At 44.7% G+C, this 22,165-nt stretch overlaps 1 protein-coding gene across 3 annotated transcripts in view; it reads right to left on the reverse strand.

Annotated features, from left to right (window-relative positions):
* Positions 1–22,165, reverse strand: part of UNC5C (unc-5 netrin receptor C) — a 433,268-nt gene that overhangs the window by 143,090 nt on the left and 268,013 nt on the right. For all 3 annotated transcript variants that reach the window (XM_085641158.1, XM_085641156.1, XM_085641157.1), the window contains exon 4: positions 9,899–10,002. In XM_085641158.1, the coding sequence (XP_085497284.1) occupies positions 9,899–10,002 (104 nt within the window). The remainder of the gene's footprint in view (positions 1–9,898; positions 10,003–22,165) is intronic.

Consider the following 22,165-nt stretch of genomic DNA (forward strand, 5'->3'; position numbering starts at 1 on the left):
CGAGAGAGAGGGAGAGGATGAGTGTGTGTGTGTGTGTGTGTGTGTGTGTGTGTGTGTGTGTGTGTGGGCATGTATTACCCACGCTTGGTCCTCACAGCGTGGGTAAACCTTGTCAGAACCCGACAAACAATATTTTTGTGATGACCCGTGCGTCAAGAGGACCGGTCTGTGTAGTGAGTTTAGGTACTTTCAGGGCCGGACTGGCCATAGCGGGCACAGGGCGTTTCCCCGGTGGGCCTCCAGGGTGGGGGCCAGTTTTCGGGCCCCTGGGGAACGTTTTTGTTCCCAGGGGTCGGCAAAATTGGCCCCCTGTAACAAAACCCGCCCTACTAAACAGCTCGGCTGCACCCCCCTCCCCTCCCAGGGGGGGCGGCCGAGCAGGTTGCCAGGGCCGGTTTCTGTTCCCAGTCCGGCCCTGGGTACTTTTGAGGATGTATTCAAAAAGCTAAAAGTGCAGTAAAATTTGCCTCGATCCTCTTTATAACCTACCCTACTATCAAAGTTAGAATAGTGAATACACACTTCATTACAGTCAATGGCTGGTCCTCATACTAATAGGTATGTTATATTGTGTGTGTGTTTCTCAGTCACAGGAGCCGCCGTCCAATGAGGGCAGCTTTCCCTTTGCACATCTGTTGCCACCTCTGTTGAGAAGTCAATAACTTTTCTAATGGTGAACAACCACAATAGCCTTTGCAAGCCATGGACACATAACACTCTGAGTCACAATTAGGAGGGGACGCCCAGTGGCGTAACAAAGACTCCCGCAGTGAGGGGGGCACCCGAGCTCCAGGGGGCCCCGTCAGTACAGTACCCAGGCTTGAGAGCTCCTGAGTGAGCCCATAGGGGGCAGGCTCTATTTACTTTGCAGGGGAGCCCCTTCAAGTGTAGTTACGCCACTGGGGATGCTCCTACCTAAGTGCAATGCAGAATGGGTAGACATACCAGTTTAGCAATTTGAACATGCTTTTTTGACTTGCAAAATACGTTTAGCACTAGCACACTAATACTAGACATTGCGCAATCCCAAAACTGGTGATTTGGCGAATTGCAGGGATTGTGACATAAAAATTGCTTTTTCCATCTGGGCCTATGGTGCTTAAGGAAAATATTTGCTAATTAAATTACGTTTGCAAAGTGGAGGAATTATGTGGACCTTCTTAGTTCTTCAAATGCTAGAAGCATCAATGTTGTCAAATGATTGCACTACCATACAAATCAATTGCATAGTCCTTTCATCAGCAAAAAGCCATCCGAATCCAAGTGCAAAATGGCACCCGTGCCTAGCATAGTCAAGACTGACTCTTCATGTGATATCTTGAAGAAGCCACAGTGTACATAAATTGAAATCCTGATGCTGGAGCAGTCTTTGGAAAATGGGACTATTTTTTGAATGCCTGTGGGGAAGTATTCACCTCTTTTTATACAAGCCAGACTTTTCAAGTGGAGTTAGCATGTTCAGATGTTGTCCCACTGTACACTGCAAGCATCACCTCACTAATGATGAACGATGACGCAGAAAGGTGTCTTAAGCAGCGGTTTCTCCATTATGTAGAGTCACATACGAAGGACACAGAAGTCCTTCCGGGACAGTTTGGACAATGTTGTTTATGGTTTTATCTGCTTTTTGTGATGGTCCATAAATTGATAATGAAAAGGATGGAGTGCACCTTGGGCATGAAGGTAATGCCACCAGTAGTTAAGACGTGTACAATGGTCAATTTGTCTTCGAGCAAGCCCTGCGACTCAGGTGTCCAATCCCGGCTGCCCGTGGCCTTTGGGGCACTGGGTCCGCGCACATTTTCTGTTGACGTCTGACCCTGGCCTTTGACCGTTTGCTGGATGTGTGGGGCACTGGGGCTAGCATCCTGCCTGCCTGTATTCCCCACCCTCCTAGGGAGGCCAACCTCATTGGTGGGTTGTGGACATCTGTCCCTGTGGGCAGCCTATGGCCATACTCAGCAAGGGTGGGCTGCAGGTCCTGGCCTCCATCAAGGTACAGTGCACCAACCTCCACAGAGGTCTGACCCTAACGGTGCACAGCTTTTGGTTTGGCCAGGCCCTATGCCCAATGCCCTAGCTTCCACCGGTACCAGGTCCCCGCTGCACAGGCACCAAAAGGATCATGAACGACCCAGAGTGGTGCACTGATTTATTTTTTTACGTTTTGACCCAATTTGTCGAACAGTGCTCAAGTTATTAAGAAAACAAAAATGCCTTTCTTACAGAACCGCTAACCTATCAATAACTACGCAGGCATAAATGCCGCCAGTGTAATATATATTATATATTTCACATTTAAATGACTGCCTGGTCCCCTGAGTGTCCACCCACACTTGTGATACATATTTGTCATATTATTACACTTCGACCAGTGGTAGGACGGCTGCAGGTGGAAGTTCCTCACTATCCGAAAGCGGCAGATTTCTCTAGGAAACAAGCGAGGCTTAAACAAAAGGCCGCGTTAATTTCTAAATTAAAAAAATCATGTAATTCTTCAACCCACCAAGTTACCTTTCATCTTTCTAATTTATCGTACCAGCTCCGGCAAACGGCAGTAATAAAGCGTCACATTAAGGCGTTCATATCCATTACAGTTCTGGTCGATGTGCCTTTAATAGCACTGAAAGGACTCCACAAAGAAGCGCTATTAGGCTGTTCTCCAATCTGGGTGTTTGATCTCGCGCAAGACATCAAAAGCTAGGAGGGGAGAAAAAAAAAATGAAGGCTGGTTCGTTTGAATGTCAAGCGGGCATAAGGTTTTGAGCTTGCCAAGTGTTAATTGGTGTCTGTCCTGAGCCCTCGTACAAATGCGATTCCTCGCCAATTAGCCCGCAGACACGAGTCTCTGCTCCTTGACAAAGTGAAACAATGTGTTAGAAGGGGCGAGCCGCGAGCGTGGTCTGACGCCGCCAGCTCACACAGGATCCCCACACGTCACCCTGTGCGACAGCTTTTCTCACGCACGCTGTGACGTGAGATGGCTCCGCGCGCCCAACATCTGAGCCCATGGCGTTATCAATTGGGGCCTGCATGACTACAGAGCGAGACGCCATCTCAACATGTGGGAAAAAGGGGCAGTCAAAGAGATTCCATGTTTCAATTAATTTAGGGTCAGGGAATAATTTGGAGGGCGCTTATGCTGAGGGGTTGTAGCCTAAGGGCACACGAACTGTTGTTGATATAGAGCGGAACAGTGGTTCAGTTGTTAAAAAAAAAAAGTGCCGGGGCTCTTGTCAGGAGGCAGCTTTTATCAGCCCATTTCTCATGTTAGAAGTGCCTGAAACAGAACCAACAACTGTCAAAGTGGGGAGAGGATGTGGCGTAATGGCCAGAGCTGCCGACTTCAGAGCTGTGAAACCAGGTTCGAGTCTCAGCATCGGCTCAACATGCTGGGCAAATCATTTAATCTACCCGTGCCTACTATTAAGGAATACGTACTTAACTTGTGCTCATTAAAAGCACAGGTGCTGAGCACCGAAAACCACCAACTCAAATTAAGCACTGTAGCGGAATGGGAATCTTTTGATAATCTTCGAAGGTTGTAATGGGAGATGTGTTAGGAAGGTCCTGAGTAATGCAAGGCAGGGGTTAATGAGGAACATAAAGCATCTAGGTCGAGGATGAATGGAGGACACTAGATCGTTATTTCAGGGATAGCAGGCGTCATCCTTAAAAGACACAACTAAGCATAGGTTTATGGTCAGTCTGACGCAGTCAGTGTGGAACTGCCATTGTCAACACTAATACTAATGAGTGCATAGCTATTGCAAGGCAGCTGGGTGGAATTTAGGCCCACTTCACTTTCTGTCAATTCCATCAGTACTATTGAACTCGTGCATGTGCCCCACACTGCAAACAGTATCCTCATTCCTCATGCCACTATGCCTTGCTTTTACTCACCCCATAGTGCTGCAATGCCCATCTGCCATGCCCTCTCACCGATAAGGTCAAAGAACGTTGCAAAGATGCCTCGTGTGAGGAAGAAAAAGGGGTTCCCTGATATCTGTTGAGTAGTCGATGACATCCAACGTTGGGATGAAATATGTCCCTTCGACCCATGGGACCCAGTGCCACCACTTCTACTGCTAAGCTCCTATCAGTTTCCTATACCCCTCTCCTACCGATCAACAAACACTATGCTTTTGATTGATTGCCTGCCATTCCCCACTTCCCTTCCTACTCTCTATCCCGTCCCAGCCGCAATGCCCGACTCACCTGCCCCGCCGTTTGGTCTAATGGTGTCAGACAGACCTGTGTAGGAGCATGCTTCACCTAATGTCCTAAGGTCGCAATGCCTTAAGGAGGTGGGCCAATTCATCTGCGGTCTCCGATGAGTTAAAAACCTGCTCTTCACAAGCACCCTTCACAGAACTTGAAGCGAAATTGTGTGAAGGGAGGCAAGTGTATAGTAATAAATGAATTCATTCAATCGTAAAGACATATGTAAAGAAGTCCAATCAAATGTCTTTCTAAACCTGTGAGCAGATACTTCATGTCCCTACCACATGTGTCTCAGCACATGTATGCTAGCTAAGCGGCTGAAAGATGAAAAGACTGACTTTAACACACCCTTGTTATGGTACCACAAATACAAAAAAACACTATCAGTGACCGTAGGGCACCCTGAGGCAATTTTAGTTATATATTCCCTTAAGAAAAACACACAAAGGGCTCACTTGAGTTTTCAATTTTGAGCCGCCCATATGCCTCTGTGTATCTGGGCACGGACTTGAGGATGAGGCATGCCAGTAAAAAAAAAAACAATAGGCGAGAGTCCGTTTGAAAACCATAAGGGATGCCTGGGTGGGTTAAAGTCGGTCTGTATCCCCCTTAGGTGTGTTCACTCCCTAAGGTGTGCTCACTCACTTTGATGAGTTGACTTTAAACATTGGAAGTTGAGTGAACCTATGAGTACGCTTCTGTCTCCTTCCTAGTAATTGAGATGAAAAATGAATAAGACAAGAGTGTCAGTAAGAGCTAGCACAAGCCAAAGTTTTCCAAGAGATGTGGTGAAATGTGGCAAGAGGGCAAGGTGGGTGTGTTGTAAAAAAAAAAGTAGGTAAACAGAGGATTTGTGGGAGATTACAATCTCACTACTATGTGCTATACATATGTTTTTTTACATCTGCATTCTGAGCGCCAGGATACCCGTGGGGTGACAGTCTGTGCTATACAAGTTCAAGTTACATTACATACATTACATTACATGTGGGAACATGCCTGCCATATGAAAGTGAGAAGAAAATCTAACAAGCAAATATTGACGTGGTGGTACATACAGGTGTAGCATTGCCAATGCTGTGGTTCACTCCTGCCTTTTGTAAACTCAGCATGGGAGGAGAAACTCTGTCAAAAGAGGGAAGCGGTGTTGCTAGAGAGCAATGATACTCAAAGTACCTTTATATGTGGCCTCCTTGGTGTACAGCAGCACACGCTTTAATAAATTAGCAAATGCAAAAACAACAATTGATGGACAGAATGCAGAACAATGTCATACATTCACCCCAGTACAGAGATCTGGGCCTAAATCCATCGTTTTTTTGCTCACCATGCCATTCCAGTTTGAACCCAGCCATATGCAAATCAGTCTTGACCCTGTGCCCCATGGGAACAGTCCAGCCCGAACTGCCAAGCCAGGTCCTCCCTGGACTGGAAACAAGCATCCTAGGACCGGTTTCGGGCTTTCAGCCCTCGTCAGCCAGGATAGCTTGATTCCAGTGGCATGGAGAGCAAGGGACTCACGTCTGAGCATACCCTTCCCACTCGGGGTGACAAATGCAAAAACAACAATTGATGGACAGAATGCAGAACAATGTCATACATTCACCCCAGTACAGAGATCTGGGCCTAAATCCATCGTTTTTTTGCTCACCATGCCATTCCAGTTTGAACCCAGCCATATGCAAATCAGTCTTGACCCTGTGCCCCATGGGAACAGTCCAGCCCGAACTGCCAAGCCAGGTCCTCCCTGGACTGGAAACAAGCATCCTAGGACCGGTTTCGGGCTTTCAGCCCTCGTCAGCCAGGATAGCTTGATTCCAGTGGCATGGAGAGCAAGGGACTCACGTCTGAGCATACCCTTCCCACTCGGGGTGACAAATGCAAAAACAACAATTGATAGACAGAATGCAGAACAATGTCATACATTCACCCCAGTACAGAGATCTGGGCCTAAATCCATCGTTTTTTTGCTCACCACCCCCTTTTGTACCGCTTTGTTCGCCATAAGTTGGCAGGGTATGCTCAGACGTGAGTCCCTTGCTCACTTTGCCACTGGATTCAAGCAAGCCTGGCTGAAGAAGGCTGAAATGCCAGAAACTGGTCCTAGGTAGCTTTTTTCCGGTCCAGGGAAGGCATGGCTTGGCAGTTCGGGCTGGACTGTTCCCATGAGGCACAGGGTCAGACTGATTTGCATATGGCCATGTCTGAACTGGGGTGGCAGAGTGGGCTAAAGAACGGTGATGGATCAAACCCAGATCTGTTGACTGGGTGTGAGTGTTTGATTGGTTCTGATGCTCCGTCCATCACCACCCCCTTTTGTACCGCTTTGTTCGCCATAAGTTGGCAGGGTATGCTCAGACGTGAGTCCCTTGCTCACTTTGCCACTGGATTCAAGCAAGCCTGGCTGAAGAAGGCTGAAATGCCAGAAACTGGTCCTAGGTAGCTTTTTTCCGGTCCAGGGAAGGCATGGCTTGGCAGTTCGGGCTGGACTGTTCCCATGAGGCACAGGGTCAGACTGATTTGCATATGGCCATGTCTGAACTGGGGTGGCAGAGTGGGCTAAAGAACGGTGATGGATCAAACCCAGATCTGTTGACTGGGTGTGAGTGTTTGATTGGTTCTGATGCTCCGTCCATCACCACCCCCTTTTGTACCGCTTTGTTCGCCATAAGTTGGCAGGGTATGCTCAGACGTGAGTCCCTTGCTCACTTTGCCACTGGATTCAAGCAAGCCTGGCTGAAGAAGGCTGAAATGCCAGAAACTGGTCCTAGGTAGCTTTTTTCCGGTCCAGGGAAGGCATGGCTTGGCAGTTCGGGCTGGACTGTTCCCATGAGGCACAGGGTCAGACTGATTTGCATATGGCCATGTCTGAACTGGGGTGGCAGAGTGGGCTAAAGAACGGTGATGGATCAAACCCAGATCTGTTGACTGGGTGTGAGTGTTTGATTGGTTCTGATGCTCCGTCCATCACCACCCCCTTTTGTACCGCTTTGTTCGCCATAAGTTGGCAGGGTATGCTCAGACGTGAGTCCCTTGCTCACTTTGCCACTGGATTCAAGCAAGCCTGGCTGAAGAAGGCTGAAATGCCAGAAACTGGTCCTAGGTAGCTTTTTTCCGGTCCAGGGAAGGCATGGCTTGGCAGTTCGGGCTGGACTGTTCCCATGAGGCACAGGGTCAGACTGATTTGCATATGGCCATGTCTGAACTGGGGTGGCAGAGTGGGCTAAAGAACGGTGATGGATCAAACCCAGATCTGTTGACTGGGTGTGAGTGTTTGATTGGTTCTGATGCTCCGTCCATCACCACCCCCTTTTGTACCGCTTAATAAATTAGCAAGCATTTATTGGCAGGTTAAATGAAGTTAGGAAGTAACTACGGTGATGTTGTGCACCACTTAACTTTAGTTAACCTGCAAATAAATGTTTGCCCCTTTCTTTAATTTTTTTAGACCTCCTTACACAATTGCTCATCCACCCAGACCACCTACCACCACCCTACTGGCATCAGTGCGTCCTCGGTCACACCACAGACCTTATTTTGTGGCCCCTGGGCACATTTTTGTGAGTACCTATGCTAGAGAGGGTGCTCATAATGTTGGTGCCCACTGTGAGCAGGCTGAGAAGGAGCACAGCAGTATCATAGGGACTGAGCATAAAGAGATCCACACAGTAGCCAGCAGCCTATGGTGAAGGGCGTGCCATGTTTGGCAGGCAAACTACCTCTTACAAGCAGGCCTGTCATGCTCCAATGGAACTCTGACTACCCTTCATCTGACTCCAGATCATGCTATCCAGCTTCAAAAAAGCATTGCCTGTTTCTGTTTATCAAATCCCCCAGTCTCTTCTACCTCCTCTCCCCCTCAAGGGAATGGTAGCCGTCTGCTGCACCCCAATTGCAAGAACCAATTTTATGAATTTGCTGGTAACGCTTCTGTTTGTCATGATGTATGGTTCATTGCTGGGCAGAGTGCTTTGTGGAGGCTTCTGTACGGTCTTTATATTTTTTCAATATAAAAATAAATAAATATGGCCACACTTCTTGATGATACGGGGGAGGCCTATATCTCCTACATGGTCCACCCAGCAATGTTAGTCAAAGTCTCCATATCAGCATTAAGTCATAGGGATACATCTTCATTGATAAAATCAGCATCTACACAAACAGTTCTAAAAGATCTGAGACATTTTCTTTGGGAATCAGCCTCTTGAATGTCCTACAATTGGTTAGATTTTAATAAACAACTTTGCTGAACTTCCTCAGGGCAAGAGCCCAGTTATATCTGTCTAAGTTGGTTCCCCAGATTCATCCCTCAGGATGAAATCCACACTCTAGTGTACCCCTGAAATATTCATGCACAGTGGTCAATCCATGGGCATCTTTAAGTGTGCACGTTTATCCAGCACTAAAGGCAGTTGCTGAGCTACCCGTTTGGAGATAACAGTGCAGGCCTAGTGCTGGATTGAAATTCCTGTGCAAGCAGCAAACCCAATCTCAAGACTGGGGGGACTCATTTACAAGCCCCTTGCGCCGCCGTTAAGTCCCTATTTCCCATATTAAAAGTGACACACCAGCAGTGCAAGAAGCTTGTAAGTAAAGCCCTGAGAGTCCAAATGATGGCAGTGCAGACTCCAACTAATTCAAGAGCTTGAAACCCAAAGGAAGTCAACAATCTTGTTGTCAGGTAGAAAAGGCTTCTCTGCAAACCCCCTTGAAATTATATGTTGATAAAAGTCAGAACCATCCATTTGCACTTGCAGGTCATTGGTATTCCCACTGAGGTGAGAAGAACAGCTGTGGCAGCAGACACTGGTGAGACAAAAGCCTTGGTTGCGAAAGATAATATTATAATAAAAACGTTTAGCTACCAATCATTATCAAACACTGCCAGAACCCACTCACCGCAATATCCCAATCAAACATTAAGACAACTGTGCAGATTTTGCTACTGCTTTAAAAATTCCCCTACAAACCAACTCCTCATTGGTCACTTTGGCATACACAGGTGATATGATAAAAACAATATCATCAGATAGATGCAAATGTGGTCAATTTCTAGTGCTCAAAAAACAATCAATTTTCCCACCAATCAGATATCGAGATGGACTCCCGCCGGGCTGTAATTACAAATAAAAAACAGAGATATGCTGTGTCAGAAGATAGATTAATTAATCCGTCCTGAATTCAAGCTCTGGAAGTTTTTTTTATCAGATTTCCCCAATGCACGCCTTCTCAGGGATACATTAATTTGTGCGTGATTACATCCTGGTGGGATTTTTAATACATTTGATGAACCATCCAAGCTGTGCTAGCCACCATCACTTTATTACTTTTTAAAGATAACAGAAGGGACGTCTACACTTCCTAAATCCAAACCAGTGTGAAAAACACAACCAACATAAGATCTCTGTGTTCTCATTTGCCGTAAGGCGGGAGGAGAGAAATGGCCAACCAAACTTGGCCGTCGCTCTGCCCTGCAGCACATTCTAATTGACTTTGAAGCCATTAATCAGTTCCCAATCAATCTATCTTGCTCTATGGAAGGTCGGCGGTTAGGGCTGCATTACCGCACATCCATCATGCCATGGTCTGATTCACTGCACCATTAGCCACAGATTAGGCTCCGTTAGGATAGAGAGGAGCCGGTTGCTGCTAGAAGCCAGCTCTAGCCACTCACCTCAGCCACGGGGACTCCTTCCGGCGGCCGACACTGCAGCAGGACTTCCTGTTCCAGAGACACTTCCTTCCCCAGGGGCTCCTGCTCAAAGGTCTTCCGTAAATCTAGAAACAGGCCATTAGAAGCAAGCACGTTTTAGTTTTCTTTAAATCATTTAGTTGCCCTCTTTTAACTTTTGTCAAGATTTTTTTAAAAAAAACATTGATTTGCGCACACACACACAGGCGATACCAGATGCAACTTCTGATGAACAAACCTCCGGACGCAAAGATACTGGTTAGCATCCCAGGGCTTCTTTTGTACTGAGAAAGATATAAACATCTGTCAAAGCACAAAATGGAGTTTCAGCAGGATTCACAGAATGCTTTCCTATCAATATGAAAGAGAATCCCATTTGCGAATCCTCCCAAAAGAGCTGGGCATGCTTGCCTGTGACTGCCGCCATTTTCCTAGCTCTGCATTCCAAATAGCAGAATACAAACTCATTTTTTGAATAAATCACGCTTTTTCAAATTCAGAGCTCTATAACTGCTCAGACCCGCATCTGCTTTGCTTTCCGACTACCATGGTAATTCAGAAATCATACTGATGAGCAGGGCTTGCAATCCAACACAACCAGTTACTTGTCTAAAGACCTAAATCCCCTTTTGAACACTTCACCTTTTTTCTTGTTTGACTGTATATGTTCTAGGACCTCTACCGAATGGTAGGAAATTAGGGTTGTCTTTTACTGCCTTCAGATTTTGGGTGTTTTTAAGGTCAGTGTGCAGTACGTGCAGTTTTTGGACCTTAGACACCAAATCATTACAAATAGGTCTTTTGCAGGAATTTGGCATGCAAAGTAAAACTTCTGATTTAGACATTAATATGGTATATGATCACATTTCTACTAATAGTTTATCATCCAAAATTTGGTGGATGGTGGCAAGACAGAGGGAGGTGCGTGATTTTTTTAGGCTGACTCCAAAGATTTTGAAATGCTGCCACTAACAGTCCAGGATCTACGCAAAGATTTGCAAGGGTTTCACAACCAGAGTAAGACTCGGCATATCCAACTTGCCTCCTTCCAAATAACATTTATTTTCTACTTTTTTGTATTTTATTCTTAATGTGTATTTTTGTCCAATGCCTTCATGGGCCCTTGGATGAGGATGTCCGCACTAATTGAAACGATAAGATGGGTTGTTTATCGAGACCTAGGTTCCATGCAGCCACTAACGCTGTGCCATAAACCTACCCGATGACTGGCCAGTGGATCCCCAATAGGCCAGTGAAAGCTCACCCACAGTTCACATGGATAACTGACTCCCTTGCAACTGAAGTAAGGGGGAAGGCTAGCATATACATTGAAATACCTAGAGCAATGACACACAAAACCAAAAATATCAATTTTCAGCAGAAAAGACATTCTAGAAGAGTGCCTAACAAGCCTGACAATATACACTGGCTGGTAAAAACATGGGCGAACACCTCCAAAGGATGGTTAGACATTGCGTGCAGCTGCCATTCAAAAGGTGGCAGAAACACAGTAAAAGAAATTGTGAAGGGGATCCGGCCAAGTGGGCCTCAGCGGTTCACAAGTATGGCTACAGCATAGGGCCTTCTTCATACATGAACAATTGTGGGGGTGGGAAACTGACATGATAATGAGAGACACATTGCTAGGATCCAGTTTGAGGGGGGGAGTACTTGGTCAGGTTTATGTGGGGAGGGAAAGTAGGATAAGGAGGAGGGTGTAGGTTGGTGGGGAGAGGGTTGAGGATAGTAGTTGAAGGGAAGCGGGGGCAAACATGGGAAAGCTGATTGTTGAGCAGGTTTTGAATAATCACGGGGTAAAGAGTGGGGAATGTATAGTTAAGAAAGGGAGAAATTAAGGTGAACGGGGGTGCTTATCAGTACTATCTGTGGGAGGGAGAGTGGGGTAATAAGAGAGGGTTGGATTGCAAATATGGCATTTTGTTAAACGCATTTTGAAAAACAAATTTGTGAATGTCAGTTTAAAGCATGATATATTATTGTGTTTTACATAAATGGTAATCGTTATTATTGTTGTTTTTATTGTTATTCACAGAGACCCCTGACGAAGGGCACTTGATTGCCCGAAATGCATTGGGTTTTATTTAATAAAACACTGTCTTGGATGAATTTTTGCATTGGTCATGTTCTTTCAAGAGGCCCGGAAGGGCACGGTTGGAACATAAGAAACTTGGGAAATGGCAAACCATTCCAGGTGTGGCTTGAAAAACAAGTGTAACTCGAAAGGATGTCAAAGATATTGGTTTAAAATGAGTACAGTGATTATAATTCATTAAAATGGACTAACCACATGATCGCCATGATGGCACACTCAGGTGTGCAACTGGTAGGGGCAAAAAGGATGCCCCACCCCTCACTGTTGATACAGCATAGGGCCTGACAGGATGAGTGATTTGCACAGACAGTATGAGTGTTTGGCACGACTCAACCATCAGCTGCCATACTTCTCTCTTTAAGGCAGTGCTTAATTTGAGCCGGTGGTTTCCGGTTCTCGGCACCGGCGCATAATTGTCAACACCAACGCTTATGACAGTCTGCCACATGGTGGCGCTGTCTGTTTAATTTAGAGATGAGCACAACAGTTGTATTTTAATTCAATATACATTAAAAATGGATAATACCTGCGGTCCAAGCCATTCTTCTAGCTTTGGGGGCTTGGAATAGTCTGAATTGTCATACTTATAGGGTGTGATGGCTAGGAGTTGAGTTGGTAGTGTAGTTGGCAGCTCTGGAAGGGGCAATGGGTGTTGCAAGCTGAAATGGCCTCCTGACGAGGGCCCTGGCACATATTTTTTTCACAAATTAAGCACTGGTTTAAGGTAGTTTTTAGCAAGGTCTGCGTGGCACTGATGCATGGTATTTAACCCTGCACCTACGGATTAGCTACTCCGTTATAAATGTGCGCAAGAAAGTTCACACAAAACCACTGAGAAAATGCTCCGTATACATCTACAAACATTAACAGTTGGTGCTGTCTCTAAAAGAACCTCAAGATATTCATTTTTTATGTGGCCTTTGCTGTCCCGACCAACAAAGTATACATAAAAATGTTATCAGTAGGGGTGGAGACAAAGAAGTACAGTGATACATGAAGGTTTGAGGAGCAGACACCAACAAGGTGAGCAAAATGTCTCTTATGATGCGGAGCAACGAGCACAGCTGCGCTCTTATTAATGTGATGCTACCATGCTGCTAACAGCCTCATTTAGGGATAAAGCATATGCTTTATAGCAACAGTGGCTATCAACCAGAGTAAGACAAGGGTTTACGCTAATCTCATGGTGTGATATGTTCAGAAAACATTTGGTCTGTTTTCTGAAGGTAATAGCAGCTACCACTAGTAGAGGGACAAGCTGCACACCTTCTCAAGTGGGCTTGTCACTCGCAGCAGTGCCCGCCTCCCCGTGTCGTTCAATTACATTAAATATTTTCTTGCCCAGTTCCGCATCCCCTCTCACCCGTGTCCCACTTCACTGGCCACGTCCATGAGACAGCGGCCGCACATATTAGAACGGAGATTAGACCACAGGGCTGTCGGCATCTTGTCAAATCTCACTTCTGGTGGCCCTTCAACTTTGACGGACACGGCTAATGTCACTGGCACTCCTTCTACTGCGGCAAATTACGAAAGGCACTGAACTCTACAGACCCTAAAATTCAATCACTGCCGAACTCGAAAATAAAATGATAACCTCATCTTTCCCCTAAGCTTTAAATGTGGTTTCTGAGCAAAAAGCTGCAAACCCAATACTATGGGATTCATTGCAGACATTTAGGATCCGAACATTAGGCCAGCCACCCTGCCCCCACCCATATCATATGTTTTGTCTTTGATAGAGCGCGATATTTGTCATTTAGGGTGGGCGTCACTTTTCGGATATCCTTTGTCATCGCTGAGCAATGGGCTTTGTGGCAGGCCGCATCGCCCTACAGACAGACAGATCCTAATGCAAGGTTGACTAATGAATAAGTACCTAAAGGGGACACTTGCTGGACAGAAATTAGATGTAAACCTGGAGGAGCGCGGAGAACAATACTGCATTACTGTCACAGAAAGATGAATTTGTGACCTTGATGGACCTTTAGGAATCTTCCATGCTTCAAAGCTGTGCTGTCTCCAGGAACTGTGGCGAGAACATTGCTGCAGAAAACCTGCAAATCCAAGCCTTTACAAAATCAAAGCCTGGACGCTTCCAGCAGCTCAGCTCCAATCAGATGTAGAAAGAACTGAATACGCAAAGTCAATTTTAATGCAAACAATACCACAGGAGACCCCCTGCTCTATTACATGTGTATATTCCGACGACACTTCCCAGAAGCCCACTCCCAACTGCAAGGTGCAAATCAGTTTGATCACCTGTTAATCTGCAGAAGCTTACTACCACAACACCCCCCTGTCACCAGTTTTGTGGTATGAACATTGAAGAGCCCGCCTTTCGAAAGCATGTTTCAGTGGACACAGTCAGGAGAGACATTAGTAGGGCGCTGGTGATCACAGAGCAACCAATCAAAGGAGGAAACACATATTTTCAATTGTATTTCCAGGAGATCAATACACTTGTGTTGTTCTTGCTATTTCACGATAGATAGATCTACAGATGATGGCAGATATTATGGAAATAATGATTGTGAGTTATGGATATAGGTAAATGATGAGCCAGGGAAGATGGAGTCTCCGCTGTGTAATGGGATTTGAGCGCTTTCTGTGTGTGAAGGACACACTTTCTTTCATCTGAATTTAATAAGCAATCCCAGATCATTCTTGCACCCCTTTGGTGCTCTTTTTGCTCCCACCCGCACATACTCAGAGGTATTATCATCTCGGAACCTAAAGTCATTGTTCCTCGCCAGTTTATGTTGATTGCATAAACAATGGGGACCCACGCCTTGGGCAGCTTCACTTTCAAATGTTCAGAACATAGCTGCTTAAATGCTGAGTCATGACACTTATTCCATGCATATGACCCTATGGGGCATATTTTCAAGAACTGACGAATCACCATCCATTTCTGGCACCTGCAGCAAATGCCATGATGATGGTATGGATGTGCTGCATTTACAATACAGTGCTCCATGGCGCAAGGATTCATGGATCCGTCAAAAATTCTGATGCATCTTTTGACACTAAGGTGATGTATTGCTGGAGCTGGCCATAAGACGGACGCAACTCCAGCAATGCTTCAGAACACAGAGGCGAGTTTCATGTTAAAAGCCCTGCATCAATCCTTTTGCCTGGTTTGAGAAGGAGTAGGGATTTTGACATAGTCAAGTCGTAGAGTGACGAAGTGAAAAGTTGAAATTTCATTGCATCAGTTCTACATGGCTTTTAACATGGGGACGCCTACCTTGCAAACAGTATACCTGGCGCAGGTATAATGTGACGCAGACCTCTACAAACTGACGCTTTGGCCTAATGCGTCCGTTTGTAAATATGGAGCAGTGTGGAGCACTGATGGTGCTGTAAAAAATAATTATGCTGCGGCGGTGCTAGCTCCTTGTAAATATGCCCCTATGTTTCTCGCTGCAAATTAAACCTAAGATGGGCGCTTGACACCACGGGGATAGTTAACTTGGTATCTATACACATGATTGCTCCTGTTGGGGTGGGGGTCGGGGTGGACAGTATAGAATATTCTCTGTATTTTCCAGTGCAGGGCCTTGGTGACCTAACATTGAGTTTACAATGGGATGCTGGGTGAACATGCATGTAAGAATGTGCAATATTTGTAATGCTCTGCCAGGAAGAATAGACAACTCGTCTGTCACAAGGGCGTTTCTATCCATAGGCCACCCATGTGGTTGCATATGACACCTCTCATCACAACCACTGCCACCATCTGGTCCAGCAGTGTTTAAGAGTAAGTTTGAAGTTTCAAGCATGAAACAAATGTGGATGGGAGGCATATACAATGCACCTCAATTTATGTGGAAAATACGATCAGGCTGTCCTATGCCAAGCACTCCAAAGTCAATGCAAATCGTATGTTTCCTGCTTCCAATCAAACAATGTGCATTTTAATTTTGTTTTTTGAAATGTCAGCCGGAAAAAAGGGAAATCAGTAAACTATGTTTTTTACTTCACTCAATTTGCTACAAACTGCCACTGCCCTCAATAGCAGCCGCGTCTGTGCAGGTAACAGCAGTGGGGCGGTGGAGCCAGGTAAGGGGGGATTTCGAGGGACAATGCAGAGGTAAAATTAAATAAATCAATAATTTTCCCTCAGCATCGTCCCTCGAAATCCCCCCTTACTGGCCCCACCGCCCCACCACTGTTACCTGCATGGACCGTGGCTGCTCAATAGGTTCAGTCATTCTATGTACACTTTTTACCACATGCATGGGTGAGCATCAGTAACATTTCCTTCAATAAAGGAGTCTCTGTTATTCCTTCCTCCCATTTTGAGCACCCAACTGCAGTACGCCACTTATCACACACCACTTAGATACACATGTAAGGCACTGCATCTCACCAGCTCTCTCACTGCGGAAGGAAGCAACTACTAAAGGCGTTCCACAGGGACTCATTTATTGCAATCTCACTCAAAGGAGTGGTCACAGGAACAATAAACATAATAGGCCTTACTTCCTGCAGAGGAGTGTTTTTGCCGCCAAAACATTCAGGAGAAAAGTCAAGGCCTGGAGATGCCTTCAGCTATTGACAGGAGGTCTTGACCTAGGTTCAGCACTATCTGTACCCAATGTTTTGTCCTTGGTGGAATTAATGGGAAACATGTTTTCAGCGTGACCCGAAGGCCTCAATACATCACATGCAAACCACAATACTCGTTTATCGCACGCGCCCTCGCATACAGCAAAGGGGCAGGCACTTGCTGAGGAGAAGCGCGTCTCCTGGCGCTTTGCTGCTGAGGTGGGCTCAGAAAAGAGATCTTGGTGCTGCAGAAATAGCTGGTGCTTGACATAAGCGACTGAATAATATTTGATAGTGAGAAACTGATTATTGATTGACATGCATGTGCTCATAAGAGCATGTTTGAATACCTCCAAATATGGCATTCTAATGAGGCTACTAGAATGATAAAGGTTCATTTAAAAACCTAAGGCCTCATTTACGAGGCCCTAGTGGCACTTGTGCACCACCGGAGTGTCACTTTTTTGACGCTCTGTTGGTGCAATGTGCCTCAGCATAGTTACAAAGTGACGCACAGCCACTTTACATGGCTTTTCATGGCCTTGTAGATATGTGCCCCTCTGTTCCACGGGTGTTGCTGTGGGTGTTGCCAAGCAACACCAATGAAATCTGAAGCATTCCCAGATTTACGAGGAATGGTGTAACAAGGAGATATACTTTAGTTTCTCCTCGTTTTTTCCTCTTTCTATGCATGCTGCAGAGGAAAATGCCATTAATGATTGTTTATGTGCAAGAAGGTGTCCCTTCCTGCACAACATCAATTACCCCCTCAGCGCAGGCACCCTTGCAAAATGACGCAAAGGTGTCCGCACTGGCTCATGGCTGCTGTTTGTGTGCCGGCGCAGGGGAGAAGAACAGGAATGTGCCGTACGTACCTTGTAGCTACGCCTCATTCCTGCCCTTTTATTTTGAGGCACGGCAGAGCAGCAGGAAGGATTGCTGTGCTGACGTGCACCAAAATATTGCAAAAGAGGGCCGTATGGTGTTGATAGGTAAACAACAAACATTTTGCACCCATTTTTATAACATACTAAATGTTTAGCTTTCTTCACATTTTTTCTCATTAACCTCAGTTTAGACTGCCTGTCTCTCTCTTTTCTCAGCTTTCATATTTCATTTTCACTCCAGTGCTCAATCCATATCCCCTGTTTTAATGTTGCTCTGTACCGCGTTGTTGATTCTGTTGATCTCTCAGGAGATGCACAAGCTCCCTGGTAGAGCAGACTTTCAGGCTCATTACCAGTCCTGTGTTTTTTTGGGTGGTCTTACTGCATGCAACAAATATCAACATTTTACGGTTCAGCATTTAGATGTTGTTGTATTAACATGACATACCGAGTTCTGCACATTGAAATGGGGAAAAGTGGTGTTTTTGGAAGATCCCACCATTTGAACCAGAGATGGGTGTGCAGTTATTTTCCAAGATGCAGTATATGCCTTATAAATTGCCTTAAGATGCTTATGCAAACTCAGTTGAGTCCTTTAAATTGGAAGACACATCTTTCATTCGAATGGAATTATACTAGCAATTCTCAGCCGTGATGTAATATTTCAAATGGGAGAATACCGGCTCATTTCAGCATCTTTTTAAAAAAAAAATTGTATAGCATGAACTAGACCCAAAGGTATAAGAGCTCTTTACATGAGCACCAGTTGCGTTACAGACGGACACATTCATTTTTTTAGGCACCGGGAGATTAAGTGATTTGCCCAGAATCACAGGAGGTTGAGCGTCCCTGCCGAGACTCGAACACGGTTTCCCAGATCAGAGATTGACTGATCTAGCCGTTGGGCCACATCCTCTCCGGATCAAAAAGTTAGTGTGGGTAAGTGAATAACTGCACTATTATATATCCATTTCAACTATCAACCCTGTTGTACAAGTCAGGCAGTGCAGGGCTTCTGGAGTAACAACTATGTTGGAAGGCTAGGGTGATATTGGTCCACAGTTTGTCCCCCCAATATCCGGTTCACTTTCCATCCCTTAAATCTGCCTCTCAACAGGGTACCACACCACGAAGAGGTGCACGCTGAAAACATTTATAATTTGGTGTTAGCTAGCAGAACCTATAGCAATCCAGAAGTGGAGATTAATCTTTCAGTAGCGCCTGGGGACGGAGGCCGACAGCATGGAGAAGGCCTGACTGCAGTAAAGCGACACAAGTGCGTCTTCACGAGCAATCTCTTAAGGCAAACATGAGCAGCTTCTCTGGCATATGCATCCTTCACACTTTCAAATTACTTTTCGGCTAATTCTATTACACAGTCAATGAGCACAGCTCTTTAATACCATTTTTGGTTTTAATAGACTTTGAGACCGGCCCTCAAGAGACTATGGTAATTCCACAAGGCTGCAAAGCAAGAGCATTACTGCCTCTTTTTTTTTTTACATCTTTTTTATATTTCTTCCTGATGGGAAGTGCTTATTGCAACATCGCGATCTAGTGCAAATTGTTCTGCCTGGGTTATGCGTTTACCGTGTAGTTGATAGCACTGTACTCATGTCTAATGCTGCTGTGTTCTTTGTGGGATGCCACACAGACCAGCTCAGTGTTTGGCCCACTAGGGTTATGGGTGTAAAATCAAGCTCTAGTGCATAGCTGTGCAAATTATGTGTCCCTGGTGAACAGAACAAATACAATGCCGAAAGTAGTTTAGGATTGTCCTCAGTTATCATCATTGTCCTTGCGTTTTTGCTCATGGGTCATTACTAGTTTTTTCAGTCATTGACTGGTTTTACCATAATTACCAAGACTAGTTTGTGGCTTGGTGTGTTCGTCATCCATCACCTTCTACCATTCAGCAACAGATCTTTAATACAATCCCTACATGTACAATTATTTTTTTGTAACTAAACTGGTCGCCTCTTACCCTCTCTGCCTTAGTCCACCTGCAAGCCTCGTCAGAAACACTTTGACAGCCACAGTGAGGACGAATGCTTTTGACTTTGAGTTCTGCCCAACAATGTGGTCCTTCATCTTCAAAACAGCATCTCAGTTGCTCAGGAACAGAGCCACTGTCAAGTCAGTTTAACAGGCTCGCCCTGACCGGACTTGAATGGGACACGAGCACGCCCATGTAATCTCATTACACAGTAGCAGCAGAAGAATAGGTACAATGTCATTGGTATCCTTAAAGGTCACCGTCTCAATGAAAAATGGCATCTACTACTGTTGTCAATGAATGCTTTACAGTTGACTTACCATTGCAGACAGTGAGGTGCAGAATTAAATGACGTGCAAAGAAAGTTATGTCAGACAAGGGCGTTAATTTCTGGAGTAATGTGTCCAAAATAGTTCGCTTTACACCAAGGTAAACAGTTCTAGACATGAAACAGTTGACCCGAAGTCTTGAAAGAAAATAAAATAATCACTGAACCAAGACTTCTCATGTCTGACTCCCTGCCGTCATCTACCAGAGGATCTTGGACTCAACCATAAACTGTTATTATTCAGAAAAAAACAGACGGCGCACCTATTCAGAGTCCATCTATAAGTTTAAATTTGCCCATGGGACCCTCTCAACCACCTGCGTCCTTTCTCTCTTTTTACTGTCATTATACCTGGGAGCCTACAATACCTGATTAAAACCATCCACTCATTTTCTTACTACAGTATATATGTGACGTCACTGGGACTGGGAATAATTAGTTAACTGTTCAGTGCAATAAGGTATTACATTTGAACTGTGACATAACAGCGCCTCATTCCCGTGCCAGGGGACAGTGTGAAGGACAGGTCAAAAAGGCAGAATTTCAACTGCTATTTAAACAGTTCAAACAAATAACTGTTAGCTATTCAGAACTGTTTTCCTGAAAGGAATAGTCATTAGCAAAATGGAAACATTTACAGCCGCTTGTTTGTTTTCAACATAGCAATAGTTTATTGCGGAAAAGCAAAATATTGATATACATTACGAGACATTATGAACTAGAATTAATTTAGAAAGTAACTTACATTAAACTGTTTAGAATATATGTGCAACAAATTACTATTTGTATTATGATGTGTCTAATTTCTCGCTGCATTTATTTGACATATTTTGAACTATACCTGTTTGCTCTAAGGCACAAGATACCAGGGCCAAGGATGTGGGCTTCTTGGGGGGAAGGGTAACAGTTTGTCAAAGTAATATAAGGAATAAAATAACCCCTGACATATGTTAAAAGGATAGCACAAGTCACCCCAGAGTTCCATGACATAATAAATTAACTCAGCCTTTGAGCTCACAAAGGAATCCTTGTAATGTGCAATAATAGGTACTTCATATCATATATTGCTATACTTTTTCTCTACAAATGTTTTATTGTATTTCCTAATACACGTGAAATACTCTTCCAACCATTTGGTTACCTTCGCACTACATAAATAAATGTAATACATAAATAATATATCATTTAAATGCTAATAAAAGAGCATTGAACCAATCCAGGTTCAAAAATGTATTGTGTGAACTGATGAATGAGAAGGTGGAATTTCTAAAGATTGATTTTTTTTTGCAAAAGGCTTAGATAAGGTCAGCCTTTATACAAAAAAGATATATCTTTTCATCAAACTCTTGCCATAATCTGTTATTGCATCAAAGTGAAGTGGGATGCTTTGCAAACAGTGTTGCAGGACTGTCTGGGTGATGGTTTAATAGAAGACTGGCACAAAAAGCAAGAAACATTGTTTCCTGTGCCAAAAATGAGGTCAGCTCCAGGCAGACCTCCTCAAACTGTTATGACGCATGCATAGTGGGGATTGATAGAGCAGGAAAATCAAGCTTGAAACTTTATTAACAGAATTTATAACACATAGGGAAATGCGCCTATATCAAACCTATAAAAGCTTGGGTGCAGAGTTAGTACGCAGCTTGTTTTTTAAATGATATGCAGAAAATTTGTGAAAAATGCAGTAAGCTTTCATTTCTATCATATTTCCATTGCTAGGCCCAGACTAGGCCTTACTCTTCTTTTTGTATTTCCTTATTTTGTCTTGAATAAATAAATGGCTTTAAAGAAATGCTGAACCATGCACAGATGTGTTTAATAGAGGACCTAAATGAGGCCTGCTTAAACTTGCAATTGCTGTAGAATGCCTTGACTTCATAAAATGTATTTCTATTTTCCAAGCTACATATTCTCATTGTATTGAGATAGTTTAGCTTTCACATACTCATACAATGCTAAATACTGAACTGTATATTAAACAATACTGCTTACATGAAGACATGAATCTCATGATGTAACAGGTCGTTGCAAATAAAATGTTTCTGTCTTTAGAGTAGTTCATTGTTACACAGTCGACCACTAAATAGCCACTTGTTAGATATTCCTGACGTTTCTCATGGAAACCCAATGCAAATGTTACAAGACACATGAATGTCTAGCAACTAAATGACACTTTTAACCCCTTGGCTGCGGCGGGAATTCCGCCGCAGCGCTGGGGGGGGGTTTGGGGGCAGCGCGGTGGCGCTGTGCTCATGACGGAGCCACTCCGTCATGAGCCACGGTTGAGCTGTGCTCATGACGGAGTGGTTCCGTCATGACTCCGCCCACTGCGCTAATCGCCCGCACAGGCGGGGAATCAGCGCAGCGTGGG

The sequence above is a fragment of the Triturus cristatus genome, chromosome 2_2, assembly GCF_964204655.1.
Source record: "Triturus cristatus chromosome 2_2, aTriCri1.1, whole genome shotgun sequence".
Classification (NCBI taxonomy): domain Eukaryota; kingdom Metazoa; phylum Chordata; class Amphibia; order Caudata; family Salamandridae; genus Triturus; species Triturus cristatus.